At 47.5% G+C, this 22983-nt stretch overlaps 1 protein-coding gene across 1 annotated transcript in view; it reads right to left on the reverse strand.

Moving 5' to 3' along the window:
* Positions 1-1226: 1226 nt before the first annotated feature.
* The window catches only part of LOC147423305 (NADH-cytochrome b5 reductase-like protein), a 90415-nt gene continuing 68658 nt past the window's right edge, over positions 1227-22983 (reverse strand). The window contains exons 12-13 of the mRNA XM_086501032.1: positions 11702-11770; positions 1227-1667 (exon numbers count right to left, since the gene is read on the reverse strand). Coding sequence (XP_086357158.1) covers positions 1611-1667; positions 11702-11770 — 126 coding nt within the window. The 3' untranslated portion in view covers positions 1227-1610. The remainder of the gene's footprint in view (positions 1668-11701; positions 11771-22983) is intronic.

The raw sequence follows: 22983 nt of genomic DNA on the forward strand, positions 1-22983 counted from the left end.
TCTTCTTCTTGCCTTTAATCACCAAGCTTCTTATGCCTATTGCTATTTAAGAAAGCAACACCTTCGAAGACAAACCTACTACTTGAAGAGCTTCAACATTGGTGGCAACAATAGTAGTATTCTTCTTTTGTAGTGTAGGGAATGCTTGTTTAGTAGCCCATTGATTAGCTCTATTTTTGTTGGACTGGACTTTTTACACAACCCTCAAACATCACATCATTGATCTTTGAATACATGCAAACTCTACATGAGGGTTCATTAATCCTCTTGGAATCTTCACATTTACACGAGAACTATAAGGATTGATGTTACCAATAGTAATTAGTTGCTAATTGAGAAAGGTGATCTCCGTATGAAATACATCCATTTCACCCTCCTTGTGCATAAACTGCGATTCTAACTCTTTACATAGGTAGGTAAGTTTTGCCAAATTAAGATTTGTATACGAAGAAGCAAGTATATCCTATGCTTCTTTTGATATTTATATCCATTAAATATTTGCACATGAACCTACACATCTCTTTAACGTCCCAGTGTGCTTGCTCAACTCTAGCAACATAATCGCTAAACCTACACCATCAACCACATGTTTGTAATAACCCTAGACTATTCCAAACGCCACTAGAGATGTTGCATCATGTATGCACAAAATGGTTAGTTGCCCCCATGCAATATATCCTCGAGAGGACATACGCAACATTGTGAGTAGTGAAAGCAGACACCAAAATGAGCCTAAACCTACCTAAGAGATGTTTGAAGTAAATAAAGTTCTACTTAGAGAAAGATATATACTTGAACTAGCTGAAAAGGCGACAATTTTTTGAATCATTGAGCATGTAAGGAGCTACTTTTTGAAACTTCTACAAAATAAAGCTTGTTTGCTAGGAGCTTTTTCCTATCCTACCAGGTCCATCAGGTCCATATGGCTATAAGGTGTAGCCGCTGAAAAAATAATCCTTGAAATTCTTCTTGGTCTTTACTTTGTTAGTGATAGACCTAGATTCAAATCTCTCTCGCATTGTTCATTCACGTGTCTTGGCTTCTCAAACGGTTTCAATTCAGAGCCTCATATCGATCCTTTTCAATAAGGGCCTCATATTGATCCTTTTCAGTTTTTTTGTTACTGCCAATGTGACTTCCACCTCCTTAAGAAACAAGTTAATTAGATATCAAGAGAAATATCAATCCACCAAAAAAGGAATCCCTAAACAAACATGCAACAATACTAAAAGAGAGCACCGAGAGTAGAGCATTGAGTTTAAGTGGTCTGCTGATACACTTTTAAGGTTAAGCTCATCCAAAGATTATGCAAAAAATTGTGACGATGTTTGGCGGATTTCTTATTAAGTAAATGGCCCCTGTCCACTCTTGATGAAACACTGTCCATGAAGAATCACAAACATAAAATGAACTTTGAAACAGATGTGGATTACACATGCCTCAGCTAAGACTTTGTCCTATCAAAAACCTTTTTGGGAGGGGGAGCATTAACCCATTGTTACTGTTAAGGACTTTTACTCCTCACCAGCCCTCAAAAATGCTGTGATTGCACCGAATCAATGTAGAGAACACCTACACTCGTCACCACCATCATAAGTCCCAACGCCCTTTCAAAACTTGTAAACCATGTCCTTTGAATAACCAGCCTCCTTCAGAAGGCCAGATACCTGCACATAAGGATGCGAATGGATGTAATATAGTTTCTCGCCTTCATTCAGAAGAATGTGCACTAAAGATCTCTCTCTCTCTCTCTCTCTCTCTCTCTCTCTCTCTCTCTCTCTCCACCACCTACCCCCCACTACATAGCACGTTGCTATGCCTCGAGAAGCAGCGGACCCTCTAGGGGGTGGCCTCCAAAGGATCTATGCCCCTCTCACAGTGCTTGAGACCAAGCTCACCCTATGATCAACAGCAACAAGAATACGATTGATAGCATTATCAACGCTATCAATCATGACCTCTTTGCCAAGTTTGCCAAGATGGATAAAAAGATGGAGGGAAGGAGAGGAGGAAATAAGAAGGGACAAATTGGAGGTGATGCGTGAGGAGATACACATCCTCAAGAACAAGGAAGCATGATTTCAGGGCTGGCCATCCTGGGAGGATGGGGAGTGTGAACGTCGATAAAGAGGCCATCAAAGAAGAGCTCACAAAAGCAATTGCAAAGAGAAAAATGGACGCAGCAAAGGATGGGTAGAGGTGGTAAAGAAGAACCCTTCACAAACAGGTGGAGGAGGAAGCCCAGAGAGAAGAGCTCCAAATACTGCAAACCACAATAGAGGAGGAGAAGAGCTTGACATGGTGGCTCAACATTCAAGCACCGGTATAAAGTACATCGACCCCTATAAAGTGATGGGAAAAGGTTATGCATGAAGCCCAAACACAATCAAGATAGACCACTATCCTTTATTAATGCTCGAAGAGCTGGAGGAGATAATACAGAGGAGAGAGGCCTCTTACTCCCATTCCCATATGAGGAGGCACACACTACTTTTATGAGGAAGAGGATAGTGTTGCAAGTACTTCCAAGAAGCTCCAATCATTTTGGGTAATGATCTCACACGGACGCAGATTGAGCATAGGAGAGGATGCATACCTTCTGTCGTACAGGCCCGCAAAGAGCACGAGAGGTATATACAGCGGCAAGGCAATCGAATGGGGACTCACGGTCTAGGAGACACCACACAAAGAGCTACACATCGCAATGTGGAACAACAATGGGCCATTATGGACACACCTGGGAGACTGGAGGAGCCGATGTGTAACAGACTTGGACACCCAAGTCGGGAATCTGACACGCCACACGAGAGAATCACTTAAAAACACTTCCCAAACTTTATCACAATTCAAGAGAGTCGACACGGCATGGCATAGTTCTGTGCCTAGAAGTATTGGCTCCAAAGTCTGGCGCCCCTTTCGCTATTATTTGTTTATATTAATGCTTTTGCAAAGTTACAAAGTCCGAGGTTCCTCTCTGCTCAATGCTCATCAATCAATCTGAGTGGAAGAGAGGCTTCCTGAACATCTATGCGCCCAATGTGGCGAGTGCCCAAGTAGAGTTTTGGTGACAGATTGTTGAGTCTCTGCCGCAGGCAGAGCATTAGTGGATAGGGGGTGACTTCAACATGTTGGAAGACCCCTCTGACACGATTGGTGGTAGCCACACTACTATGCATGGAGTTGAGCTGGCAGTTTGGGAGAGGTTTTGTATGACTCTGAGGCTTTTGGATGTGTGGCAGCATTCTAGCTTTGTGAGGCCCCCAGACAGCCTGGCCTTCTCTCGTTCGGACCGCAGAGTGGGAGGAGTAAATCTATCGCGAATAGATCGCTTCTACACTAGTGACCATTTCTGTGACTTGGGTGGGACAATTGGCATTCTCGCAGGGACTTCCTTCTCGAACCATGCACTAGTGATCCTCACAGTGACAGATAGGCAGAGGAGGGGAAGCACGATGCTTCGCATCCCTGAGCCGGTCTTGCTGGAGTCTACACTCAGAGAGCGAGTGGAGGCTCTTTGGACAGAGAGCTTAGACATGCTGGATTCTCCTGCTGACAGAGTGGCCCCAGGACTAGCTCAGCTTAGTCGTTTCTTTCTCCAAGAGTCTGTGGCTCGCCTAGCTGCAGCGAGAGAGGAGCAACGTCTCTGACGGGGCGTTGCTTCCTTGCAGAGGATGCAGGAGCAGCATCCAGACAGTCCTTGGTTGGAGGAGAAGTTATAGCAAGCACGCCATGAGTTTGCTTTCCATCGACAGGCATCTCAGTGGACATAGGTGGGTGACAGAGTGACTGGTGCTTTTTTTGAGGCAGTGGGACCTCGGCATGTGTGGCGCCATGAATTTGCTTTCCATCGACAGGCATCTCAGTGGACACAGGTGGGTGATAGAGTGACTAGTGCTTTCTTTGAGGCAGTGGGACCTCGGCATACGCATGTCAAGGTTAGTCAGTTGAGGAGGCCCGACGGGTCAGTTGCTTCTGAGCCAGAGGACATGCGTGCAATTGCTACTGACTTTTACCGTGAGTTACTATCTGCAGAGCGTCATGATGCATGCAAAGAGCAGGTGTGGGCACAGATGCCTTCTCTTGTGACTGAGGAGATGCGTCAGAGGCTTGAGCTACCATTTCAGCTTGAGGAGTTGCACACGGCTCTTAGTGCACTCCCCCATGGTAGCTATCCAGATGAGGATGGCTTGACTCCCAGTTTTCTCTTACAGTACTGGGACTTGCTTGGCCTAGATATCTGTAGTGCTTTTCTGTACATCTTGCACACAGGAGAGATGCCTGACAGCATGAGTGAGGGCCTGATCTACCTCATTCCCAAGGAGGGTGGCTCCTTGGATGAGATTTGACAGTGGCGCCCCATCACCATCCTCAACTTAGCCTACAAAATTCTTGCCAAGGCTCTGAGTTTGTGGATTCAGCCACTTCTAAAGAGCCTTATACATGGAACTCAGACAGGTTTTGTCAAGGAGCGTAGTATCCTTGACAACATCTTTACTTTTTGGGAGGCTTCTGCCCTAGCGCGGCTTCGTGGTGAGGAACTGGTGATTCTTCTTCTCGATTTTGAGAAGGCCTATGACAGAGTTGACTGGGACTTTCTGGAGGGCACTCTACGCACGATGGGCTTCTCAGATGCTTGGATCAGAAAGGTGTCAGCTTTGTACAGACGGGCACACAGTCAAGTTCTTTTGTCAGGAGGTAGAGGTGATCGTTTCATGCTCATACGTTCGGTCAGACAGGGCTGCCCTCTTGCCCCCTTCCTCTTTCTGTTCTATGCTGAGGCGATGAGCAGGTTTTTGGTGTCGCAGCAGATTGGTTTACGGGGCTTAGCACTTCCTATTCGGGGAGATGAGCTACTGGACGCTGAGTTTGCAGACGACTCAGCCTTGTACTTGGATGGCCAGGAGGCCAACCTTCACAGGTGTGAGCAGGCTCTAGAGACCTTTTGTTGTGCATCTGGCGCACTGATCAACTGGAGAAAGACAGTGGCTTTCTCGGTTGGTAGTGCTCCTATGCCCGATTGGATGCTAGGTGAGGGTTTCAAGTGGATTCCCTCGGGGACTGCAGTTCGGTACTTGGGCTGTTAGGTTGGTTTGGACTTGTCTCCCAAGCAGCAGATTGCTCCCCTCCTCCTGTCTATCAGGAGGAAGTTGTTACATTGGAGCTCCGCAGGACTTTCTCTCGCAGGCAGAGTTGTAGTGGCCAACCAGGTGTTGTTGGCTACTATGTGGTACATTACTTCTTGCTGGATCTTCTCGAGTTCTTGTATCAATCAGGTAGAGAGGCTGATCACGAACTTCCTTTGGTCAGGGTGTGACACTCAGATAGCCCGGGCCAAAGTGGCTTGGCAGGTCATCACTCTTCCTTGTTCTCAGGGAGGGCTTGGGATCATAGACCCAGCACATCAGAGCAAAGCCCTTCTTGGGAAGTTTATCGTCAGAACTTCTTCCAGGTGAGGAGCCCTGGAAGGAGTTCTTGCTGCAGCGGCTTCGTGATAGGGTGCCTCAGGCTGGAGGCCCTTGGCGACCTTCACCAGATGGATTTTCACAGAGATACGCAGAGTTGGCTTGAGCAGGAGACTGGAGGACCGCTTCGCTGTGAGTTTGCTCCGATCTTGGGAGCATCTACGGCCAGGCTTGGAGCAACATCAGCCTACTTGCACGGAGGAGCGCCAAAGACAGCCCCTTGTTTGGAACCCCATGGTTAGCACTCAGAGAGGCCACTTGGTTGGTAGTCGGCCTCATGTTTCCTAGGGTCCCATGGCAGAGGGTCCAGCACGCTCTTTAGGTGACTGTTACAGTTTTCAGGCTTGTCAGAGGAGCTTCAGGGCTTTCAGCTACAGGGCATGAGGGGTGCAGAGCATCTGTCAGGATATCTCAGAGGTAGTACCAGCTAAGTGGCTCACACCTGTTGAGTCTGCAGTGCCCAGATGGAGGGGAGCCTTCACGCGACTCGAGGTTCTCATCTCAGTTCGGGCTTGCTTAGAGACTGTTCCCTCCCTGTTTTTCGAGATACAGGGTGGGGGACGCTTACACCGAGTTGTAGTAGAGGCCCCGCATGTGGCAGAGTGCTGTTTTCAGAGGATCCGAGTGGTGGGCATCTGTGGGAGGACTTGTGTCATCGATCCTGACCAAGCAGCTCTAGAGACTAGACACTGGAGACTGTGGGCTTGGGAGAGTTGTCCACTGGCACGAGTGGGATCCTGGAGAGTGGCTTTGGAGGGACCCTTTCTCCTCTGCAGACCACCCAAGTTTCCCTTTCTTTCAGTACACTGTTCGACTGGGACGTCACATACTGGTAGCACAGAGAGAGGCTCGCCTTGCTACAGCACCTCATCCGCAGGAGGAGGGTCTCACAGTTGAGGTCTTGGCAACTTTTTGGCAGAGGTTGTGGGACTCCAGACAGCTGAGTCGAGTCACTTTGTTCCAGTGGCTGGTCGCACACAGAGCTACAGCAATAGGGAGCTGGCTTGTACATAGTGGTCTCTCGGTCGTATGTGCAGCTTGTGACCATCTTGTGGAGAGTCAGCGTCACTGTCTTTGGGACTGTCCTTTGGCACAACAGGTGTGGCTTCGTGTTCTTCGGCTGATGCCTCCTCTTTCCACAGCTCGGCAATACACTTGGGGGGCAGCTGCTTGGTCCACTCTCACGGGCCCGGCACTTCAGTTTGAGCTATCTTCCACCAGCAGGATGATAGTGATGCAGGGGGAGGCGACCTACACTCCAGCCCTGCCACAGAGCTTACTCCATAGGAGTGGTGCAGTGAGAGAGAGGAGTGTTGGGAGCTCATCAGTGGCCTGACACTTTGGTTCATCTGGCGGGCCCGTTGCTTCCGCATCTTCGAGGCTCGCCCTGTACCACCAGCAGAGACTGTTCGGGATCTTTGGCTTGAGTTGGTCCATACTCTCAGAGGACAGCTCGAGAGACTCCAGGGCAGCTCCGATCGCATAAGGGAGCGTAGAGAGGCCTTCCTTCGACTCTGGCGTCATGGGCCTTTTTTCACCATGGTCCAGGGTGTACTCAGATGGCATTACCGTCCATCTGTGTGGCTTTTCCCCCCTCCCATTTCTTGATTAGCCTCATTGTACATATGCTGTTTTTTCATTGGGAGAGTCTCCCCATCATGATTGTTGTAGCCCTATGGGCAGTTTCATTAACTAATAGAAGGATCTTTTTCTCGAGGAAAAAAAATCACATTCAAATTAAATCACATAAAATCCATCGAGATCTAGGACCATAATCTCTCGGCAACGTGTTTAGCAATCGCATCTAGATCCACACCGGACCTGTCACAAATTGCTGAGGTGTCAAGCCACTCAAGAATAGAGCCGACTTGCAGATCCCGGCCGAGGGGACCTAAACCCTAAGAAGAACAAGCAACAGCAAAAAAAGAAGTCCTACCAACTTACAGGAACCCGTTTGATGGGGCCCAAGTGACATAAAGACATTGAAGTAAAGCAAGACCCACACATACACACGTGGACTGATGACGTGGCAGCTGTATGGACAGACCTGGAATTCCGTTGACAGTGCTGACGTGGCAGATTTTCGCAAAACGCACTAATAGTGCTGACGTGGCAGTTGTACAGATTTCCACAAAACGTGCTGGTAGATTTTGGTGTTAGTACTTTTTGGACCAGTTGCTTTTGAGTTTGAAGCTTTTCACTGTAATTTCTTTTCAGGCCAAGGGCCTTTAAATATGAGATTAGGGCTCATTCTCTAGCATGCTTCCTGGAGAAGGTGCAGAGGATGGAGTACCGGCTTGTACAGTGTTGATGCAATATAAAGAAATACCAAAAGGGGCGCCAAGGTTTGGGGCGAATACTCTCTGGGGTGGAATTCCGCCACTCCGTGTCGCGTGTCGTCTCTCTTTCAGTTCGGTTGTTATTGAAGTGTTAAAAGTCTGTTCAATCTGTTCTTTTCTATTGGCACATGGTGCCCGTCTTGTGACACGACCTCATTGATATCGACGGATTAACTAATTCTTAATGCGATCATGTCCATAGAATCTCAAGGAACAAGCACATGAATAAGATGGTGTCCCCACTTCGCTCAGAAAAGCTATAATTTAATAGGTTTTGCGGTGGCCGCCCAAGACGTGGCCAGCTGGACACAATGGAAATACCTTTTTGTGGGAGCCGACAGACTAGACGGGAGAGACGTGAATTCGGCCGGGCTTTTACTACTCCAAATTAGCCAAAAACCCGTGTTTTAACACTCGTTTTTAATTCAAAACCTTTAAAAATTGAGTGGCCGGGTCAGTATGAACAAGGTCAAATGATAAACATTAAAATAAGGCTTGAAAATCAGCAACTAAAATTTTGCGAGTCGTCTCTCTCTCTCTCTCTCTCTCTCTCTCTCTCTCTCTCTCTCTCTCTGGCGCCATCTGGCAAGGAAAATCCTAGTGCTAGGATGAAAAAAAGGTAGCGCTATTATTTGTGGGCTCATTGCAGCAGTTTCCACCCACGCACAGAGTCCCCTCTCTCCGCTCTCAATTCAGCCCATTCTCTCTCTCCTCACGATTTTCTTGCTCTAGTGTATGTGAACGCCGTGCAGAGGCTGTGGACCGCACGACAGAGGTAGAGTGCAGCCATAGAGCTTGTGTGCGTCCCTACAAGCAATAGTCGCACTCAGACAAGCGCAAAACCGGTTGCCCACGAGAATTTCTGCACTCTTACGCGTTCTTGAAGTAGATTCCAGCCAAGGAGAACTCGTGTGGGCATCCCCTACACGAGCAGATATCAATAGAAGCCTCTCCCGCGCTGAAAATCCAAGTATGAAGCAGACATAGCCATTCCTGGCTATAAGTATGATGAATTTCAGCCAACACGCTTATGAAACCATGCATCTTTATGCATCAAAACAATATTTGGGACATGAACAATGAATTCTGTTTCGGGTTCACGTGCTTGTAACAGTTCAGAAATGAATGAAAATCTCCTTCGGGAGGGGGGGGTGTAACAAACTTGGACACCCCAAGTTAAGAATCTACCGCGACACAGCAAAGATTTACTTCAAAACGGTTCACAAAAGATGACACGGCCCGACGTAGTTCCGTGCCAAGAGGTATTGGCCCCAAAGACTGGCGCCCCTCGGTATTTCTTTTTATATTAATCTGTGTGCAAAGTACAAAGAGCCCGCGGGTGCTCACTCTCAATCTCTACGTCCAAATGCCCAGAGAAGTAAGCCCCTAAGGCTTATTTATTCTTACAAGGGATGCCCAAAAGCAGAGCCCCAAAATCAGTTAAACTTCAAAAGCAAAGTTCCAAAAGCAATTGGTCTTCCAAAAGCTGCTAAAAACAGCCAATGTAATTTACGGAAAATCTTGATAGCGCTTTTTACGGAGTGTCCGTACACTCCTGCCACGTCAACCTGTCGGCGCATTTTCCGGAGATCCGTACGCACAGCAGTGTGTGTGTGTCCAGGGGATCTGCCACGTCACCAATTTGTGACAGGGGGACAGCCCATCTTCTGGTCCCTAGTGCTGTGTCAATTTTCTGCATTGTTTTTTCCAATTTTATGTTGTGCAGAATTCCACGTAAATAGTTAATTAGTTTTAAAGTATTAAGTTCACACTTCCATTTTTGTGATAAATACTATGAATAGCTTGCATGTCCGCAAGGAAGCTCAAACAGTGAATTCCTTGATCATATATCTTAGGAAATCTAAGAAGAACCTAGTCACCGATAATCATGTAATAGGGGGTTTAGTCGTTCCAATCTTCCTTTGCTCCTCACCTTCCGCTGCAGTCACTCAAAAGTCTATGCGCAATGTTCGAACACAGGTGGTGGTATATTGCGCTCTACACTCTCTGAGCTGACCATTCGGGCTGCGTTCGCACAATGCTGGCTTTTTCACTTATTTAATTAGAAAAACAAAAAGTTGGCCTGGCCTCCGCCCTTCCCCCTCCTCCTGTCGTCCCTCAGCTGCAAACACACTACGTGCAAGGAGTGTGAGCGAGAGGAGTCCTCTCCATGCGTGTCGTACTGGCCGCGGGATCTCCTTGCTATGAAAGAGCATGCAAAGAGCCGAGGAGGAATCCTGCGAAGATTCCCATCAATGAGAATTTTCGAAAATCGTTGGCACATACTCCCTTCTTCTTACATTGTCCACTTGATTGTTCACAAAAATCCTCGCTTACACAATTCTCTAGGGATGACATGTACAAATTTACACCAGGCTCTCAATAGGAATTGAGAAGGTGAATCATAGAAGATGATCAAGGAACCATCCAAGGACTATATCAATTAGCAAAGTGACACCCATCAGTCTAAAGGAGTAGCAACTCAGTCAACCTCAGGAGGAGATGCGCGTTGGCTATGTGGATCCTGAGCCATGTGGACATGCTAATACAGCCTCAAAGCAACCCTTACAATAGGAAAGCCTGGGAAATACTAGCCCAACAGCATTGTTTGTGTTTCCCGTTTCTCAGGTAATGCAACATGAGGTGTGCACCTATGTGCATAACTACACAGTTTGCGTTTCCCGCTTCTCGGATAATGCAACATGAGGTGTGCACCTATTGGGATAGCTACATTTTTTTGTGTTTTAGCACGTAGATTTATAATAATCTATCTGATACCGAGAAACCAGCATTAAAGTGACCCTCACCCTGCCTTTCTCCCCATGTAAGGGGAGAGCAAGAAGCAGGACATCCTGGCGAAAGCGCTTCAACTAGCAACCTTTCCTTCAGCTTGGCACCATAGATCTCTAACAGCCCTTGAGTTTTTACAAACTGAAGGCAACATTTTATCGCAGTATTAACAGGCAAGCTTCTCCTACTCCTGTTGTTGTGCAAGTATCACCAGATCCGGACTGCAACCCCTAGGTTACCCTTTCGCTTTATTTGCTGAACCAAACTAGCCTATCTTCAGATCTATAAGGCGCTTCCAAAGCCTCAAATTTGAAGCAGAGATCATCCTTTAATATTGCCCGGTTTCAGCCTAGTAAGTCATCAACAGCAATCCGTTCATATACACTATGGTAGCTCCATTTCAACCCACAAAGCAGAGATCATGCAGCCGCAAGAATCCTCAAAGAAGAAGTCCGAAGTAGGCAACATCAAACCCAAGAAGGATCAGCCTCTAGATCTTAGATCTTGGCCCTGCGAAGGAACGTTTTCAGCCATTAGAAGCCTTAAATTTAACACTCTTAACACCATCACTCATCAGCCACAAGAGGAGCCTTCACTAGAGGAGTGACTGGGAGCTGAGGAGGAGGAGAAGAGCAGAGCAACAAGAGCCGACAAGGTACACTGTACATCTATTGCATGAGCGTAAGGTAACATGACTTGTACAACTCGTCAGAAGCAAATACTCTCAGATAACATAGTGGGGCCCCTTGAAAGGGTTTTGGACCCCACCACGATGTCATCTCTCTCTCTCTCTCTCTCTCTCTCTCTCTCTCTCTCTCTCGGGCTACGTCATAAGGGCAAGGAACATTTATTAAGTACAAGGAACCAAGGCTCAAATAAGAGAGGTCGTGATTTGGGTAATAGCCCATCATGTACCATGTCTTTATCATCGACTGCACCCAATACACCTCTATCATTGTAGTTTCCTATCTAAGTAAGAACATACATAGTAATTTCAGTTTGTTTTCTACAATATGTTTTGAAGCCGGGGGGGGGGAGGGGGGAGGGGAGGGGGATTTTATTGGCAAAAACAACATTTTCCACAAAGGATAATTTCCATATGTTGTGTACCTCTCCTTGTGACTTGTCTGGTGCTTTGTCACCTGATATGTGCTTCATCATGCCCGGCGGACCACACACCTGAAAAGAGAAACAAAGTCAGAAGTTAGCATGTGACACCACATGGGTATGTGATGTGTGCTTGTGCCTATTTCACCGAGAGAGAGAAATGAAATGAAATGAAATGTAACATTAACGTCTTCAAAAGGCCAAAATAACCTATGAGACCAAAAGGTTACATGTGGTCAATCTAATACCAGGTCTGGGTACAAAAAGTACAAAGAACTGAAAAGAAAATAGTGGGTAGGGGTGGGGTCAAAGCTGATACAAAGGGCATACAAAGGGGTGAGCTGATACATGGAGCTCTCTGACAGCGGAGGCATCATGTACATATACATCAGTATCCAAAACGCTATAGAGGTTCAATGTCCTCCAAGGTAAGCACTCTATCGGCTCCTATGTCGCGCCAATATGGTATGGATCCTCTGTCGCAATCTGTGTCGATGTCGAGAGGGCCCCCTCATTCGTACGCGACGGGACCGCCCCAACTCTATCGCCCGATCAAGTTGTATGCCTCTGGTGCTGCTATGTTGTGGGGGCTGCTAGAACTCCTCTGTCTGTAACTGAAAGAAATCTGTAATCTGCCACTGTCGCTGGATCTCTCTCATTGTACCCCTCTTCAAGAGGTCCTCTCTGTGTTCGTGAATCTCCAGTAAGTAGAATCCGAGGCATCTCTGATCCTGGTATCTAAAGTGGTCCAAAACCCTCTCTGAATAGAGAGTGAAAGCGGCCTCGTATCTCATAGTATACTGGGCAGTGACATATGTAATGTAGCTCTGTCTCACGCTCTATCTGGCACAACTGACAAATCCTGGACTCAGCGGGTACTACTCTAAATCTGCCTGTCTCGATCTCTAGCTGATGTGAGGATGTGCGTATCTGACCAATACCACATCGTATTCCGTAGGATAGATGAGTATCTGTAGCACGGATAGTGTGTCGTGCTCTCTACAGTGGATGCTCCTCAGTGCAATGTGCGTGACATCTCACTCAAAATAGAATGGAAACACAGGAAACAATAGATAAAAGCAAATCAACACAGAGACACAATAGCAGACCAGAACATATGGACTCGACCATCCGAAAGGAACTGATACAGACTGTGGCGTGGCAGCACACTCAACTCCAGTCCAAACTCACGGGTACAATGGGGGTGTCGAGGCTCAGATGTGCAGGGATGGTGCAGACGTGCTGTGTATAGACTCACTACCCTAGACGACCATGCTGGACCATATATGAAGAAGATGATAATGATGACCCAACAGCTACTACTCATATATCCAACCATAAAGAGCTACCAACGGCTCATAAAAGGCTCATAAATGTCGGTCATCTAAGTCTATTCCCAAACTGAGTGGTGGTGGTGACCTGGCCACAATGTCCACTAGACCACCATCCGTACCCCTGCCACGTGTCACTGCCCAGCCCAGAGAGTCCCTCCAGTTTGAACCAAACCATACCAACTATACTAACTGTGTGTCCTGTGAAAGTGACACTATAGCCTGCTACAGGTTGCTCACCACAAGATTGCTCACCGTCTCGGTAAGAGGAAATATTGAAAAACTGTGAAAGAAAACCACTATGTACCGCATCTGTACGTCTTTCTTGAAGCAAGTGCAAGGCCCAACCATAACCTTAAATGCTTCAAAAGTGGAGTTAAAAACACTGCACTGCTTGCAAACGCCTTAAGCCTTTGAATAGGCAACCCAGTATGATTGCATAGTCCAAGAATCCCAATTGGCAAAACAGAATGAGGCTCCACAGCAAAGAGATATGCTCGGTTTGGATCCAGCGCATCTTTATCCTCCATAACCATAGTGAGAGAAAAATGACCTGGTCCATGCTTGCAGATGAACCTTGCAACACTTTCTACAACAGCACTCTTCTCGAGAAGAGGGATGACCAGAAGCTCAAGTAACACCGCAAATAAGGTTAAGCTCCATGATGATGGCATAACGAAAAGCATTAACAGCAACGGGATTGCAACAAGGTGAACGCTTGAAAGCCACAAGGAAACAACCAAAAGGCTCTTCAACAACCAAATCCAAGAGGCTTCTGAAGTGCAGGGGAGTCGATTGAGGAATAGGAGGGGACTATGTATGTTTATGCAGCTTGCTAAGGGGCAGATCAACGGGGTGGGGGGAGATCAGGCTGAGGCTGGGAGGGGGGCGAGGGTGAGTTGGGGGGGGGGGGGGGAGGGAGGGAGAGGGGGCGAGGGGTGGGTAGGGGCGAGAGGTAAGTAGGGGGACGAGGGACAGAGGGGGGGCGAGGGGTGGGTGGGTGGGTGGGTTGGGAGGGGGGGGGGGGGGGGGGGGGGGGGGGGGGGGGGGGGGGGGGGGGGGGGGGGGGGGGGGTGAGTTAGGGAGGGATAGGGGGACGAGTTGGGGAGGGGGGGGGGGGGGGGGGGGTGAGTTGGGGAGGGATAGGGGGACGAGTTGGGGAGGGGTAGGGGGACGAGTTGGGAGGGGAGGGGGTTGGGCGAGTAGGGGGATGGGTAAAGGCGAGGAGGGAGTAAGGGGTAGTGAGGGGAGATGGCACTCACGCAGAGAAATATCATGATTAGGGAATACATCAAGCTTGAAATCAACATGGTTTTTGTTGTATCCGGTCTTGAGGAAGCATTGTAAAGGGAGTTCGCTAGACATAGGGGAGAGCTTTGTTCTAATCGGAGAAGCAGACACCAATGGGGGTGATGTTGAGGGGGGGTGAACTCCTGTAGGGGAGATTTCTTCCCGCTTCTATGATTCTTCATAGGCTTACCAAATCCAAAGGCTTCCACCAAGGGTGCACGGGGAGTAGCTTCTGTGACCCTTACCCTTTGAGCTGGCTCATGTGGCTCATTAGGTTTACATACTGTGGAAACATTGGAAGAGGGTGTACCTTCAGGCAAAGAGTGAATAGAGACTCCATAACAAGGCATAGATTTGGTAGCATCCAACCACTCCAATAGATCCTCGTCTGACCCGTCAGGTGGAGTAGGTTGTTCCAATTCAAGGCTCGTTGCTAGGACAAAGTACTACGTTGCACGACGGGATCCACGCCTCCTTCTAGGCGAATGGGTTGCATCTGGGAGCCAGGAGTATGCATCCACATGGTATCGTTTCCCCGATCATGAAGTGCTTTAGTGTGTCGCATCCATGGTCTACTGATGAGCAATGGAAATCCGCCCTCCACCTGTGGAAGACGAACCACAACAAAATCCAAACTAAAAGTGAAATCTTGTACCTGCAGAGGCACCTTTTCCACTATGCCCACAGGGCATACTGTCCTTTGGTCCGCCAATGTTACTCTGAAGGGGGCAGGTTGAGTAGGCTGCAGGCCTAAAGCCATCATAGTGAACTTAGGCATCATATTGATGCCACATCCACCATCCACAATTACTCCTGAAAATTGCCAACCCAAGACGGACACTGTCAGGCGAGTGCTGATATAATCAGTGAGGGGACCAGCGGGATTGGATATCATATAGGACTCTGATGGTCGCACTGGGAGGTGCCCGCCACTAGGACTTGCTCCAGGGTAAAGTGACTGAATAACAGCAAGGGTTTCACTTCTAAAGCTTGCATCTAGTCGCAACATGTCATAGAGGGACACTTGTTGGAAGGTGTTCTTCAAGACTGTCTCTGCTGTAAGCTTTTCTTGTTCTACCAGTGGTTTCTCTTGTACCTTGATCTTCTGTAAATCGGAAACTGCTTCCAAGAAAGCTTCATCAATATCGGAGAGCAAAGATTTGGATTCTTTCATGGCATTGGGAGATGGCTTGTTAACAACTGAAGGCAAGGTATCCATTGGTGTGAGAATGTGTGGGGGAGTTGAACTTGCTGGAATGCCAAGACCGAGAGCGGCTCTCTGGGCACGAGTGAGGACACCCGATGGCTCCTCTACTAACTGCAGCTTATTTTGAGAGGTAACCACGTGGGTAGAAGGGGGCGGCTGAGGGACGGTGCTAACTGCTATCAGATTGAGCTTCGGAAGGTAAACTCATTCTGGCTTTGACTTGCGTTTGAAGCCGTGGATGCACGAATTTTAGGGTAATCCTTACTATAGTGATCCTTCGTTTCAGGGCAATGACGGCAGGGAGGGGACCCTTCTGGCAGAGGGCATTTGCTTTGGTACTGACCATATTCCCCGCATCTGTAGCACAAAATGGGCCGATTCAATGGGCGAGTCGAAGGGCGAGGTTGTCCTTGCTCCTTGTGCATGGAGTTGGAGGTGGAAGCATAGAAGCTTTGAGGTGATGAGGGAGCATGGGTATGATAAAAGCTCTGAGAGGGAAAAGTACTTTGTATACCTTGCATAGGAGGGGCTGTCAATAAAGGTGGCATATGGTGTGGATGGCCACAGGAAGAAACCATGTTGGATGCAGGTGCTGGCCCTTGTTGAAGAGTAGGACCAAGACTTTGTTGTATTTGTCGCAATCCCTTGAGGTAGTAGCAGTCCTTGTCCTCATGTCCAAACTTTTCACAGAAGTGGCAGTAAACTCGAAGGGGGCATTCCTGTGAAGGGTGCCCTGGAGAGCGGCATGAGCTACGTTAAACCATAACCTTAGTCTCCTCCTGAGACTTGAGCTCTTCTAGCTCGTGCTTGATCTGTTCCAATGCCTTGTGATGTGGAGGCTTCTCCTGTCGAAGAGAGAAGCAGTCAGGACCTCTCCTCTTGAAGAGCTTGCTGTAACTTTAGGGCTTCGAGTTCCCTACGTAAAGAAGTTAACGGATCAGAAGGACTTTCCGAAAACATTGAGGGGGTCTCTACCTGAGGGGAGTTGGTGAACAGCTTCCTAGCTCCCTCTATCCTAGTAGCAGCCGCGACAAACTCCTCCAAAGTGGCGTCAGGTCGGAGACTCTCTCCGAGTTTTTGCTGGGAAGTTTTGGGAAGAGCCTTCTCCACCCACTTCTTAACCATAAATTCGCCTGGTTGCTAAGGAAGCTTGGCAACCAAAGACTTGGTTTTAGTCATGAGTTCTGCAAAAGTCTCCTCTGGCTGGAGCACCATGTTGGCCAACTCATCCAAAACCTTCTCCTGGAAGTTCCCTGGTCTAAAAGCTTCACAAAACTGTTGTTGTAAAGTGGCCCAAGTTGCAAAGTGGTCCTCTGTAAACTGAATCTGCCACTTGTCTACTAAACCATCCAAGGTTGATGGAAACAACACCAAATAAGCATCTTCTCTATTAAGACCACGTCCTCTACAAAGAGATACAAACCTCCTTGCATGGTCGTCTAGATCTTCCCTTGAAAGTAGGAAACTTGATGTTTACCTTGGCCAAAACACTGGCCAACGTCTCCATGGCCTCTTGCTCTGGAGCATGTTGCTTACTAGCTTGCTGTAGCAAAATGGGAGAGAGCTTTATTGGGGAAGGTGACCTGGAAGATGTAGAACCGGATGTAGCTAACTCTGGTGAGATAAAGTTGGCTTTGGCACCTGGATCAAAGAAGATGAGTGCCGTCTGATCCCTAACTTTACCACATGCCCTGCATAACTCACTGGCATCTGTGTTGGGCCCATCACCCACCATGTCTGGCACTAAACCTGCCGTGGGTTTTGGCTTCTTGCCTTTCTGGTCTTCTTTATCCTCTAAGTCAGCTGGCCTTTTCCTTTGTGGACAATTGATAGAAAAGTGACCAGGCTGCTCGCATATAAAGCATTTGTTCTCAGCCATTAGGACCTTCTTTTCCTCGAGCGACTTGCGCACAAAACGCTTCCTTTTCTGTTTCTTTGCCTGTGCTCCAGAAGTCCCACTGAATCCTTGTCTTTGGTGGCTTTTTCTGACCCCTGTGACGCATCAGGAGCCATTTTCACAAAGGGCTTCTTCGCTGAATTTTTCTTTTGCTGCCCTCCTTTGTCACTGCTCGGAAATCCAAGGTCCTCTCCTTTCAACAAGGCAAGACCAGTGTTCGCAACTTCCATAAGCTGAGTAAGGGTAGCCACTCTGTTCTTTGTACAGTAATCACGAAGCCCTTTAGGCAACCCACAACAGTACTTCTCTATCTGCTCTGTCAATGGCACAAATCTGTAGGAGGTCACTGAGAATAACGCTTTACAAAACCTCCTATTGTACTCCAGCAAGCTCTTGCAGGAAGCTGAAGTAAGCTGGTGCCAATCTGTCATGACATCGGCTTCAAATTCATTTGACAGCCAAGCAGATGCAAACATTTGCTTGAAGTAAACCCAAGTGGCGGGTGCCTGTCCATGCATTAACAATGTCGTCCACCATGTAAGCGCATTGTCCTTTAAGAAAGTGGCAGCTTTCCTGCCCTTCGAGGCCTCTGTAAAATTCCCTCCCACATAAGCTGTATCAAACTGCTGGAGGAAAGTGAGGGCCTTTGTCTTATCCTCGAAACCACTGAAGGTACTGAACTTTACCGCTGCACCACCTTCTTTATAAGCCTTCGGCTTCTCTGGTGCCCTCAAGTTGTCATACGGAATGGTCTGCAACATGGGCACTGTAGTAGGCATGATCGGCACATCTTGGCCATTCACATTTTGCGTCACAGGTGCGATATCTGGCTGCTGTCCAGAAAAACCAGCCATGCCAAAATGACCCTGTGGCACCCCAAACTGGCCCTGGTTGCAGTGGAAACCTTGTTGCATGCCGATACTACCATACATGGGGTTTGGCATGATGCCTTGCATACCCCCAAACACTATTCCTGGCATGTACGGCTGACTTCCAAGCGCATAACCAGCCATACTTTGGAACACTGATCCACCCCCGAAATACCCAGGATGTACCGTGGGTGGTGGAAAAACTGAGTGCACAGCCTGGTATCCAGCTCCATGTCCATTCAAGACAGCATGCTGGCTCTGAAAGGTGGCGGGCTGAACTAGCATAACCTGTGGAATAGGCGTTCTAGCCACCTGTTCAAGCACGGGAGGAACCTGCTTTGGAGCCCTCGACTCCGCAACATGCGAGTGTTCCCTTTCCTCCTGCGCCACATGAAGTACCTGGGCTTGAGCATCAACAAGCTCCGTACGCGGCGTAGGTTGCCTATTTTGCTGTTGCACTGGTGGCGCTTGCAAGAATTCCATAAACCTCGATTCTGCACCAGCTGCGAAAAGACATTCACCGCGGCAACTAACTGAGTCTTGAACGCATCATCCTCAAGTTGCCCAATCATAAAGCCCGGTACTACTGGAGGGACATTCACGTTGACAGGAGGTACAGACTGACGTGGCCGTGAGCTCTCGCCAATCTCAAAAACCATAGGAATCTCCTGCCTGTCCTTTGTAGAGGAACCCTCTTCCATAATTCCCTACCCCTTGTCGGCCATAGTGTAATCCCCACGTTCCTGCACTCTGTGTCTTTAGCCTAAACAATCCAGGCCCACTCTTTAAGGAAAAAGTGATTGAAATCCCGGCCATGGAACCATGAAACCGGCCCGTAGGGCGGTAGGCGTTGGCTTTCACCCGAAATTCTTTACTTTAGACACACACACAGAGCACTTTGCAAAGGAGAATTGTAACGGGACTTAACACTTAATCACACACACGGCTCGGAAGCTAGAATGCTCCGAGGAGACACCGACAACCTGTAGGCCCCAAAATTGGCGCCCCTTTCGGTATTTCTTTATTCTTTAGGAGGGTAAAGTACAAAGAAGAGTCCTGGGAATCCTTTGACTGTATCCCACTAGATACCGCTTGTTTTGGCCAAATTTCGGCAACATAACAGCCCCTAAACTTGCCCGAAACCAATTCCCCTATTGGAACTCGCTTCTATTGGCGTATACCCTCTGATTCCTGCCCAAAAACAGTAAATTCAGCACGCTGTATTTACTGGCTTTTGCCCTGTTTTCAGCCCCAAACAGTCCCCTAACTGTCCTCTGCCAGTGGGGCACGATTCCCAAAAGTTCTGGCGTCCGTATGGCTGAAAAACAGTAAAATTACAGCACATACACAGCGCTGATTTTGCACTTGTATGGTGAGGTTATGACCCTCACCAGTGCCTGCTTTGGAGTAGCAGCTAGCTACCCCTGTTCCTGCTCAAGCAGGCTATTGCCTCAGCACAAAGCATGAACCCACACAGCTGTACATCAGTCAAATGAGGAGCCCTCTTGTGGGGCATCACATAACTGCACGTAGGGGAGAGAGAGAGCAGTGTGTAGTGTGCAGGGCATCACTCCTAGCACCACACTGTACATGAGAGGAAAAGGAAGCACTCCATAGCTCTTAACCTGTGGGACAAAAGCTGAAATGAGGCCTCTCCCAGCTTAAAAATCAGTGCCCATTTTTCTGCAAGGGGAAAGTTTATGAAAAATCGACACTTGGCGCATTTACAAGCATTTGCCCGTTTCGGGTTCGCCGCTTAAAAATATCCTAACCGGTTGCCCAGTTGACTTCGCGGCAGAGTTGTAAAATGTTCCCCTAGTCATACCGAAGGTAATGACGCGAACACATTTCACAGCCCAAAATAGCAGTTCCCTAAATTTTAGGAGATGCTTCCGTTGGGCTCCCACTGGTCTTCTGACCATCTATCCTCATTGGGACCGCATCCAAAAGTGCAATGTGGCCCAACTGTCGGATACTTTTTGTTGGTAGTCCCACCTTGACTTTACGCCTTAATTGAGTTCACTTCCTAGTATTCACCAACTTGCTAAGTGCGACGGGGGGACCTATATGATCTTGCTCTGAGCCTAGATATCCTCTTACCATACGAATTCCAGTGCCGACCACTTCCCGTCTGCGGGTGAAACTACCGTTCACATTGGCCATACAATGTCCGACCGTTTGCTACTTCAAAAAGAGGGTCTCAAACAAAATAAAACAAAACCCATTGGAAAGAAACCAACAACTAAGGGTTAGCAGTTGCCACATCCTTGTGACATAGTTAATAACTGCCACGTCCCCGTGACATACCCCCCTCTTGAAATCGCAAACGACCTCGATTGCATACCATAAATACACGCTACTGATGATCTTGTGCTATTAACACTCTTTTATCATCGCATGTATCCACAAGAAAGGTCGTAACATACATAGATACAAATGACTTAATGAGACCTTCATACTTTGCCATTTCTATCTATGGCACTGAATTCATATGTACATTTGATGTACTAGCTCTATCATTACCCCTCCTTTGCACACGTTGGGTTGGGGCATAAGTAGGCTGTAACCCAAAGGCTTCAAGGTAAAGCTGCAATACATTTGGTGACTCTGACAGTTCATGCTGTTCAATCCACTTTGCATCCATAGGCGGATAGTTCTTGAACTTCACCAAATAGCGTCTTGCAACTTGTCCTTTAACTTTTCTGTCGTTATGTGCCAAAACTTGCTCAAGTACCAGGATCTCATCAAGTTCCTCAACTTCTGGCTGATCCTCATCTAGCATATCTTCTGGCACATCACCCACGAAGGGGCTTAGAAGACTCACGTGAAACGCATTATGAATCTTCCATGCATCAGGCAATTTCAGCCTGTAAGCCACATCGCTGATCTTGTCAAGCACTTGAAAAGGCCCATAGTAACGCATGTTGAGCTTAGGAAACAGCCGTTCCTTGCCCTTCATCTTCTTTAACCTTGCCTTTTCGAACCTTAACAGAACCCAATCACCAGGTGATAGTAGCAATTCACGACGGTGACGATCAGCAGCCTTTTTCTGCTTTGCCTAAGTCTTCTCCAAGGCAACTTTAATCTTCTTATACATCTCATCCATGTTCTCAACATATCGATCTGCCTCAAAGATCTTGTCCTTTGTATGCAAAATGGGAGGAACCTTTTTGCCGCCTTCAACAATCTCAAAAGGTGCTTTGCCAATAGACGAATGCACCGTATTATTGTACGCATACTCAAGCATAGGCAAATACTGTTCCCACTTGCCCTTATTATCTGACACATAGCATTTCAACAGATCTAAGACAGTAGAATTAGCCTCTTCTGACTGTCCATCAGTTTGTGGATGAAACGAAGACGAGAATTTCAGCGTAGTGCCCATGTTCTCAAACAATCCTCTCCAGAACAAACTGGTCATGCGAGGATCACGATCACTGATAATCGATTGTGGCATACCATGGTACATAAACACATTGTACATGAACAAGCGTGCCATCTGATCAAATTTTATCTTCTTCCTGACAGGGATAAAATGGGCCTGCTTGCTGAACCTGCAGATAATGGTCCATATACCATCATTCCCTGTTGGCGTCCTTGGAAGATCAAAGATAAAGTCCATAGCAATGCTTTCCCATGGCCATACAATGTCCGACCGTTTGCTACTTCAAAAAGAGGGTCTCAAACAAAATAAAACAAAACCCATTGGAAAGAAACCAACAACTAAGGGTTAGCAGTTGCCACATCCTTGTGACATAGTTAATAACTGCCACGTCCTTGTGACACCAGGTGCCCTAACAAGGTGCCAAAAGAACAGCTAGAGGACAAGCCTGAGAGTTCTACAGCAGCGGAGGAGCGAGCAAAGAAGGGAAAGACAAAAGCCGGAATGGTAGCAGATTTGCAAATGGATGAAAGTACGTAGCTTTGCAGAGCTTGGGGCAAAGTACGAGATCAACAAGCCCTCATCTTCTTCAATGGAGGAGCCAAGGCCAACTTCATCTCGACTGAATTGGCGGCTCAACTTGGAATTATGCCAGATGAAATGGGACCACTGGCTGAGGCACTTCTAGCAGCTCTTGGACGAGATGTTGCTATTACACTTATCATAGGCAAACTTCGGTTGCATTGTCAGAGGTATTTGGGGCACGAGGACCTCTATATCATGCTTTTGGAGGGTTGTGATGTCCTTTTGGAAATCCCTTGGTTCCACATGAACAATGTGGTGGTCGACTAAAGGGCGAGGAAAGCAACTTTGAAGAATGAAAAGGGTAAAGAGATAGTACCTTATGTAAAATTGAAGAGCGAGTCAAACCCACTTGTATCGGCTTCAGCCATTTCCAAATTAATGAAATCCAATTTGTAACCCAGTACCTCACCATTTAGTTCGCCCATGCTTTTAGTTCTAAAGAAAGATGGATCTTGGAGAATGTGCATTGACTACAGGGCTCTTTAAAAAAATCACCATCAAGAACAGATTCCCAATACCCAGGTTCGATGATATACTGGACACGTTACAGGGTTCTACTTGTTTCAGTAAAATTGACCTGAAAAGTGGCTATCATCAGATCAGGATTGCTCCTAGAGATGTATACAAGACCGCATTCAGGATGTCCTTTGGATTGTACGAGTATTTGGTGATGCCTTTTGATTTCACAAATGCTCCTCCAACGTTCAACAGGATGATGGATAGG

The sequence above is a fragment of the Adiantum capillus-veneris genome, chromosome 26 (assembly GCF_014529385.1).
Source record: "Adiantum capillus-veneris isolate H3 chromosome 26, ASM1452938v2, whole genome shotgun sequence".
Taxonomy (NCBI): Eukaryota; Viridiplantae; Streptophyta; class Polypodiopsida; order Polypodiales; family Pteridaceae; genus Adiantum; species Adiantum capillus-veneris.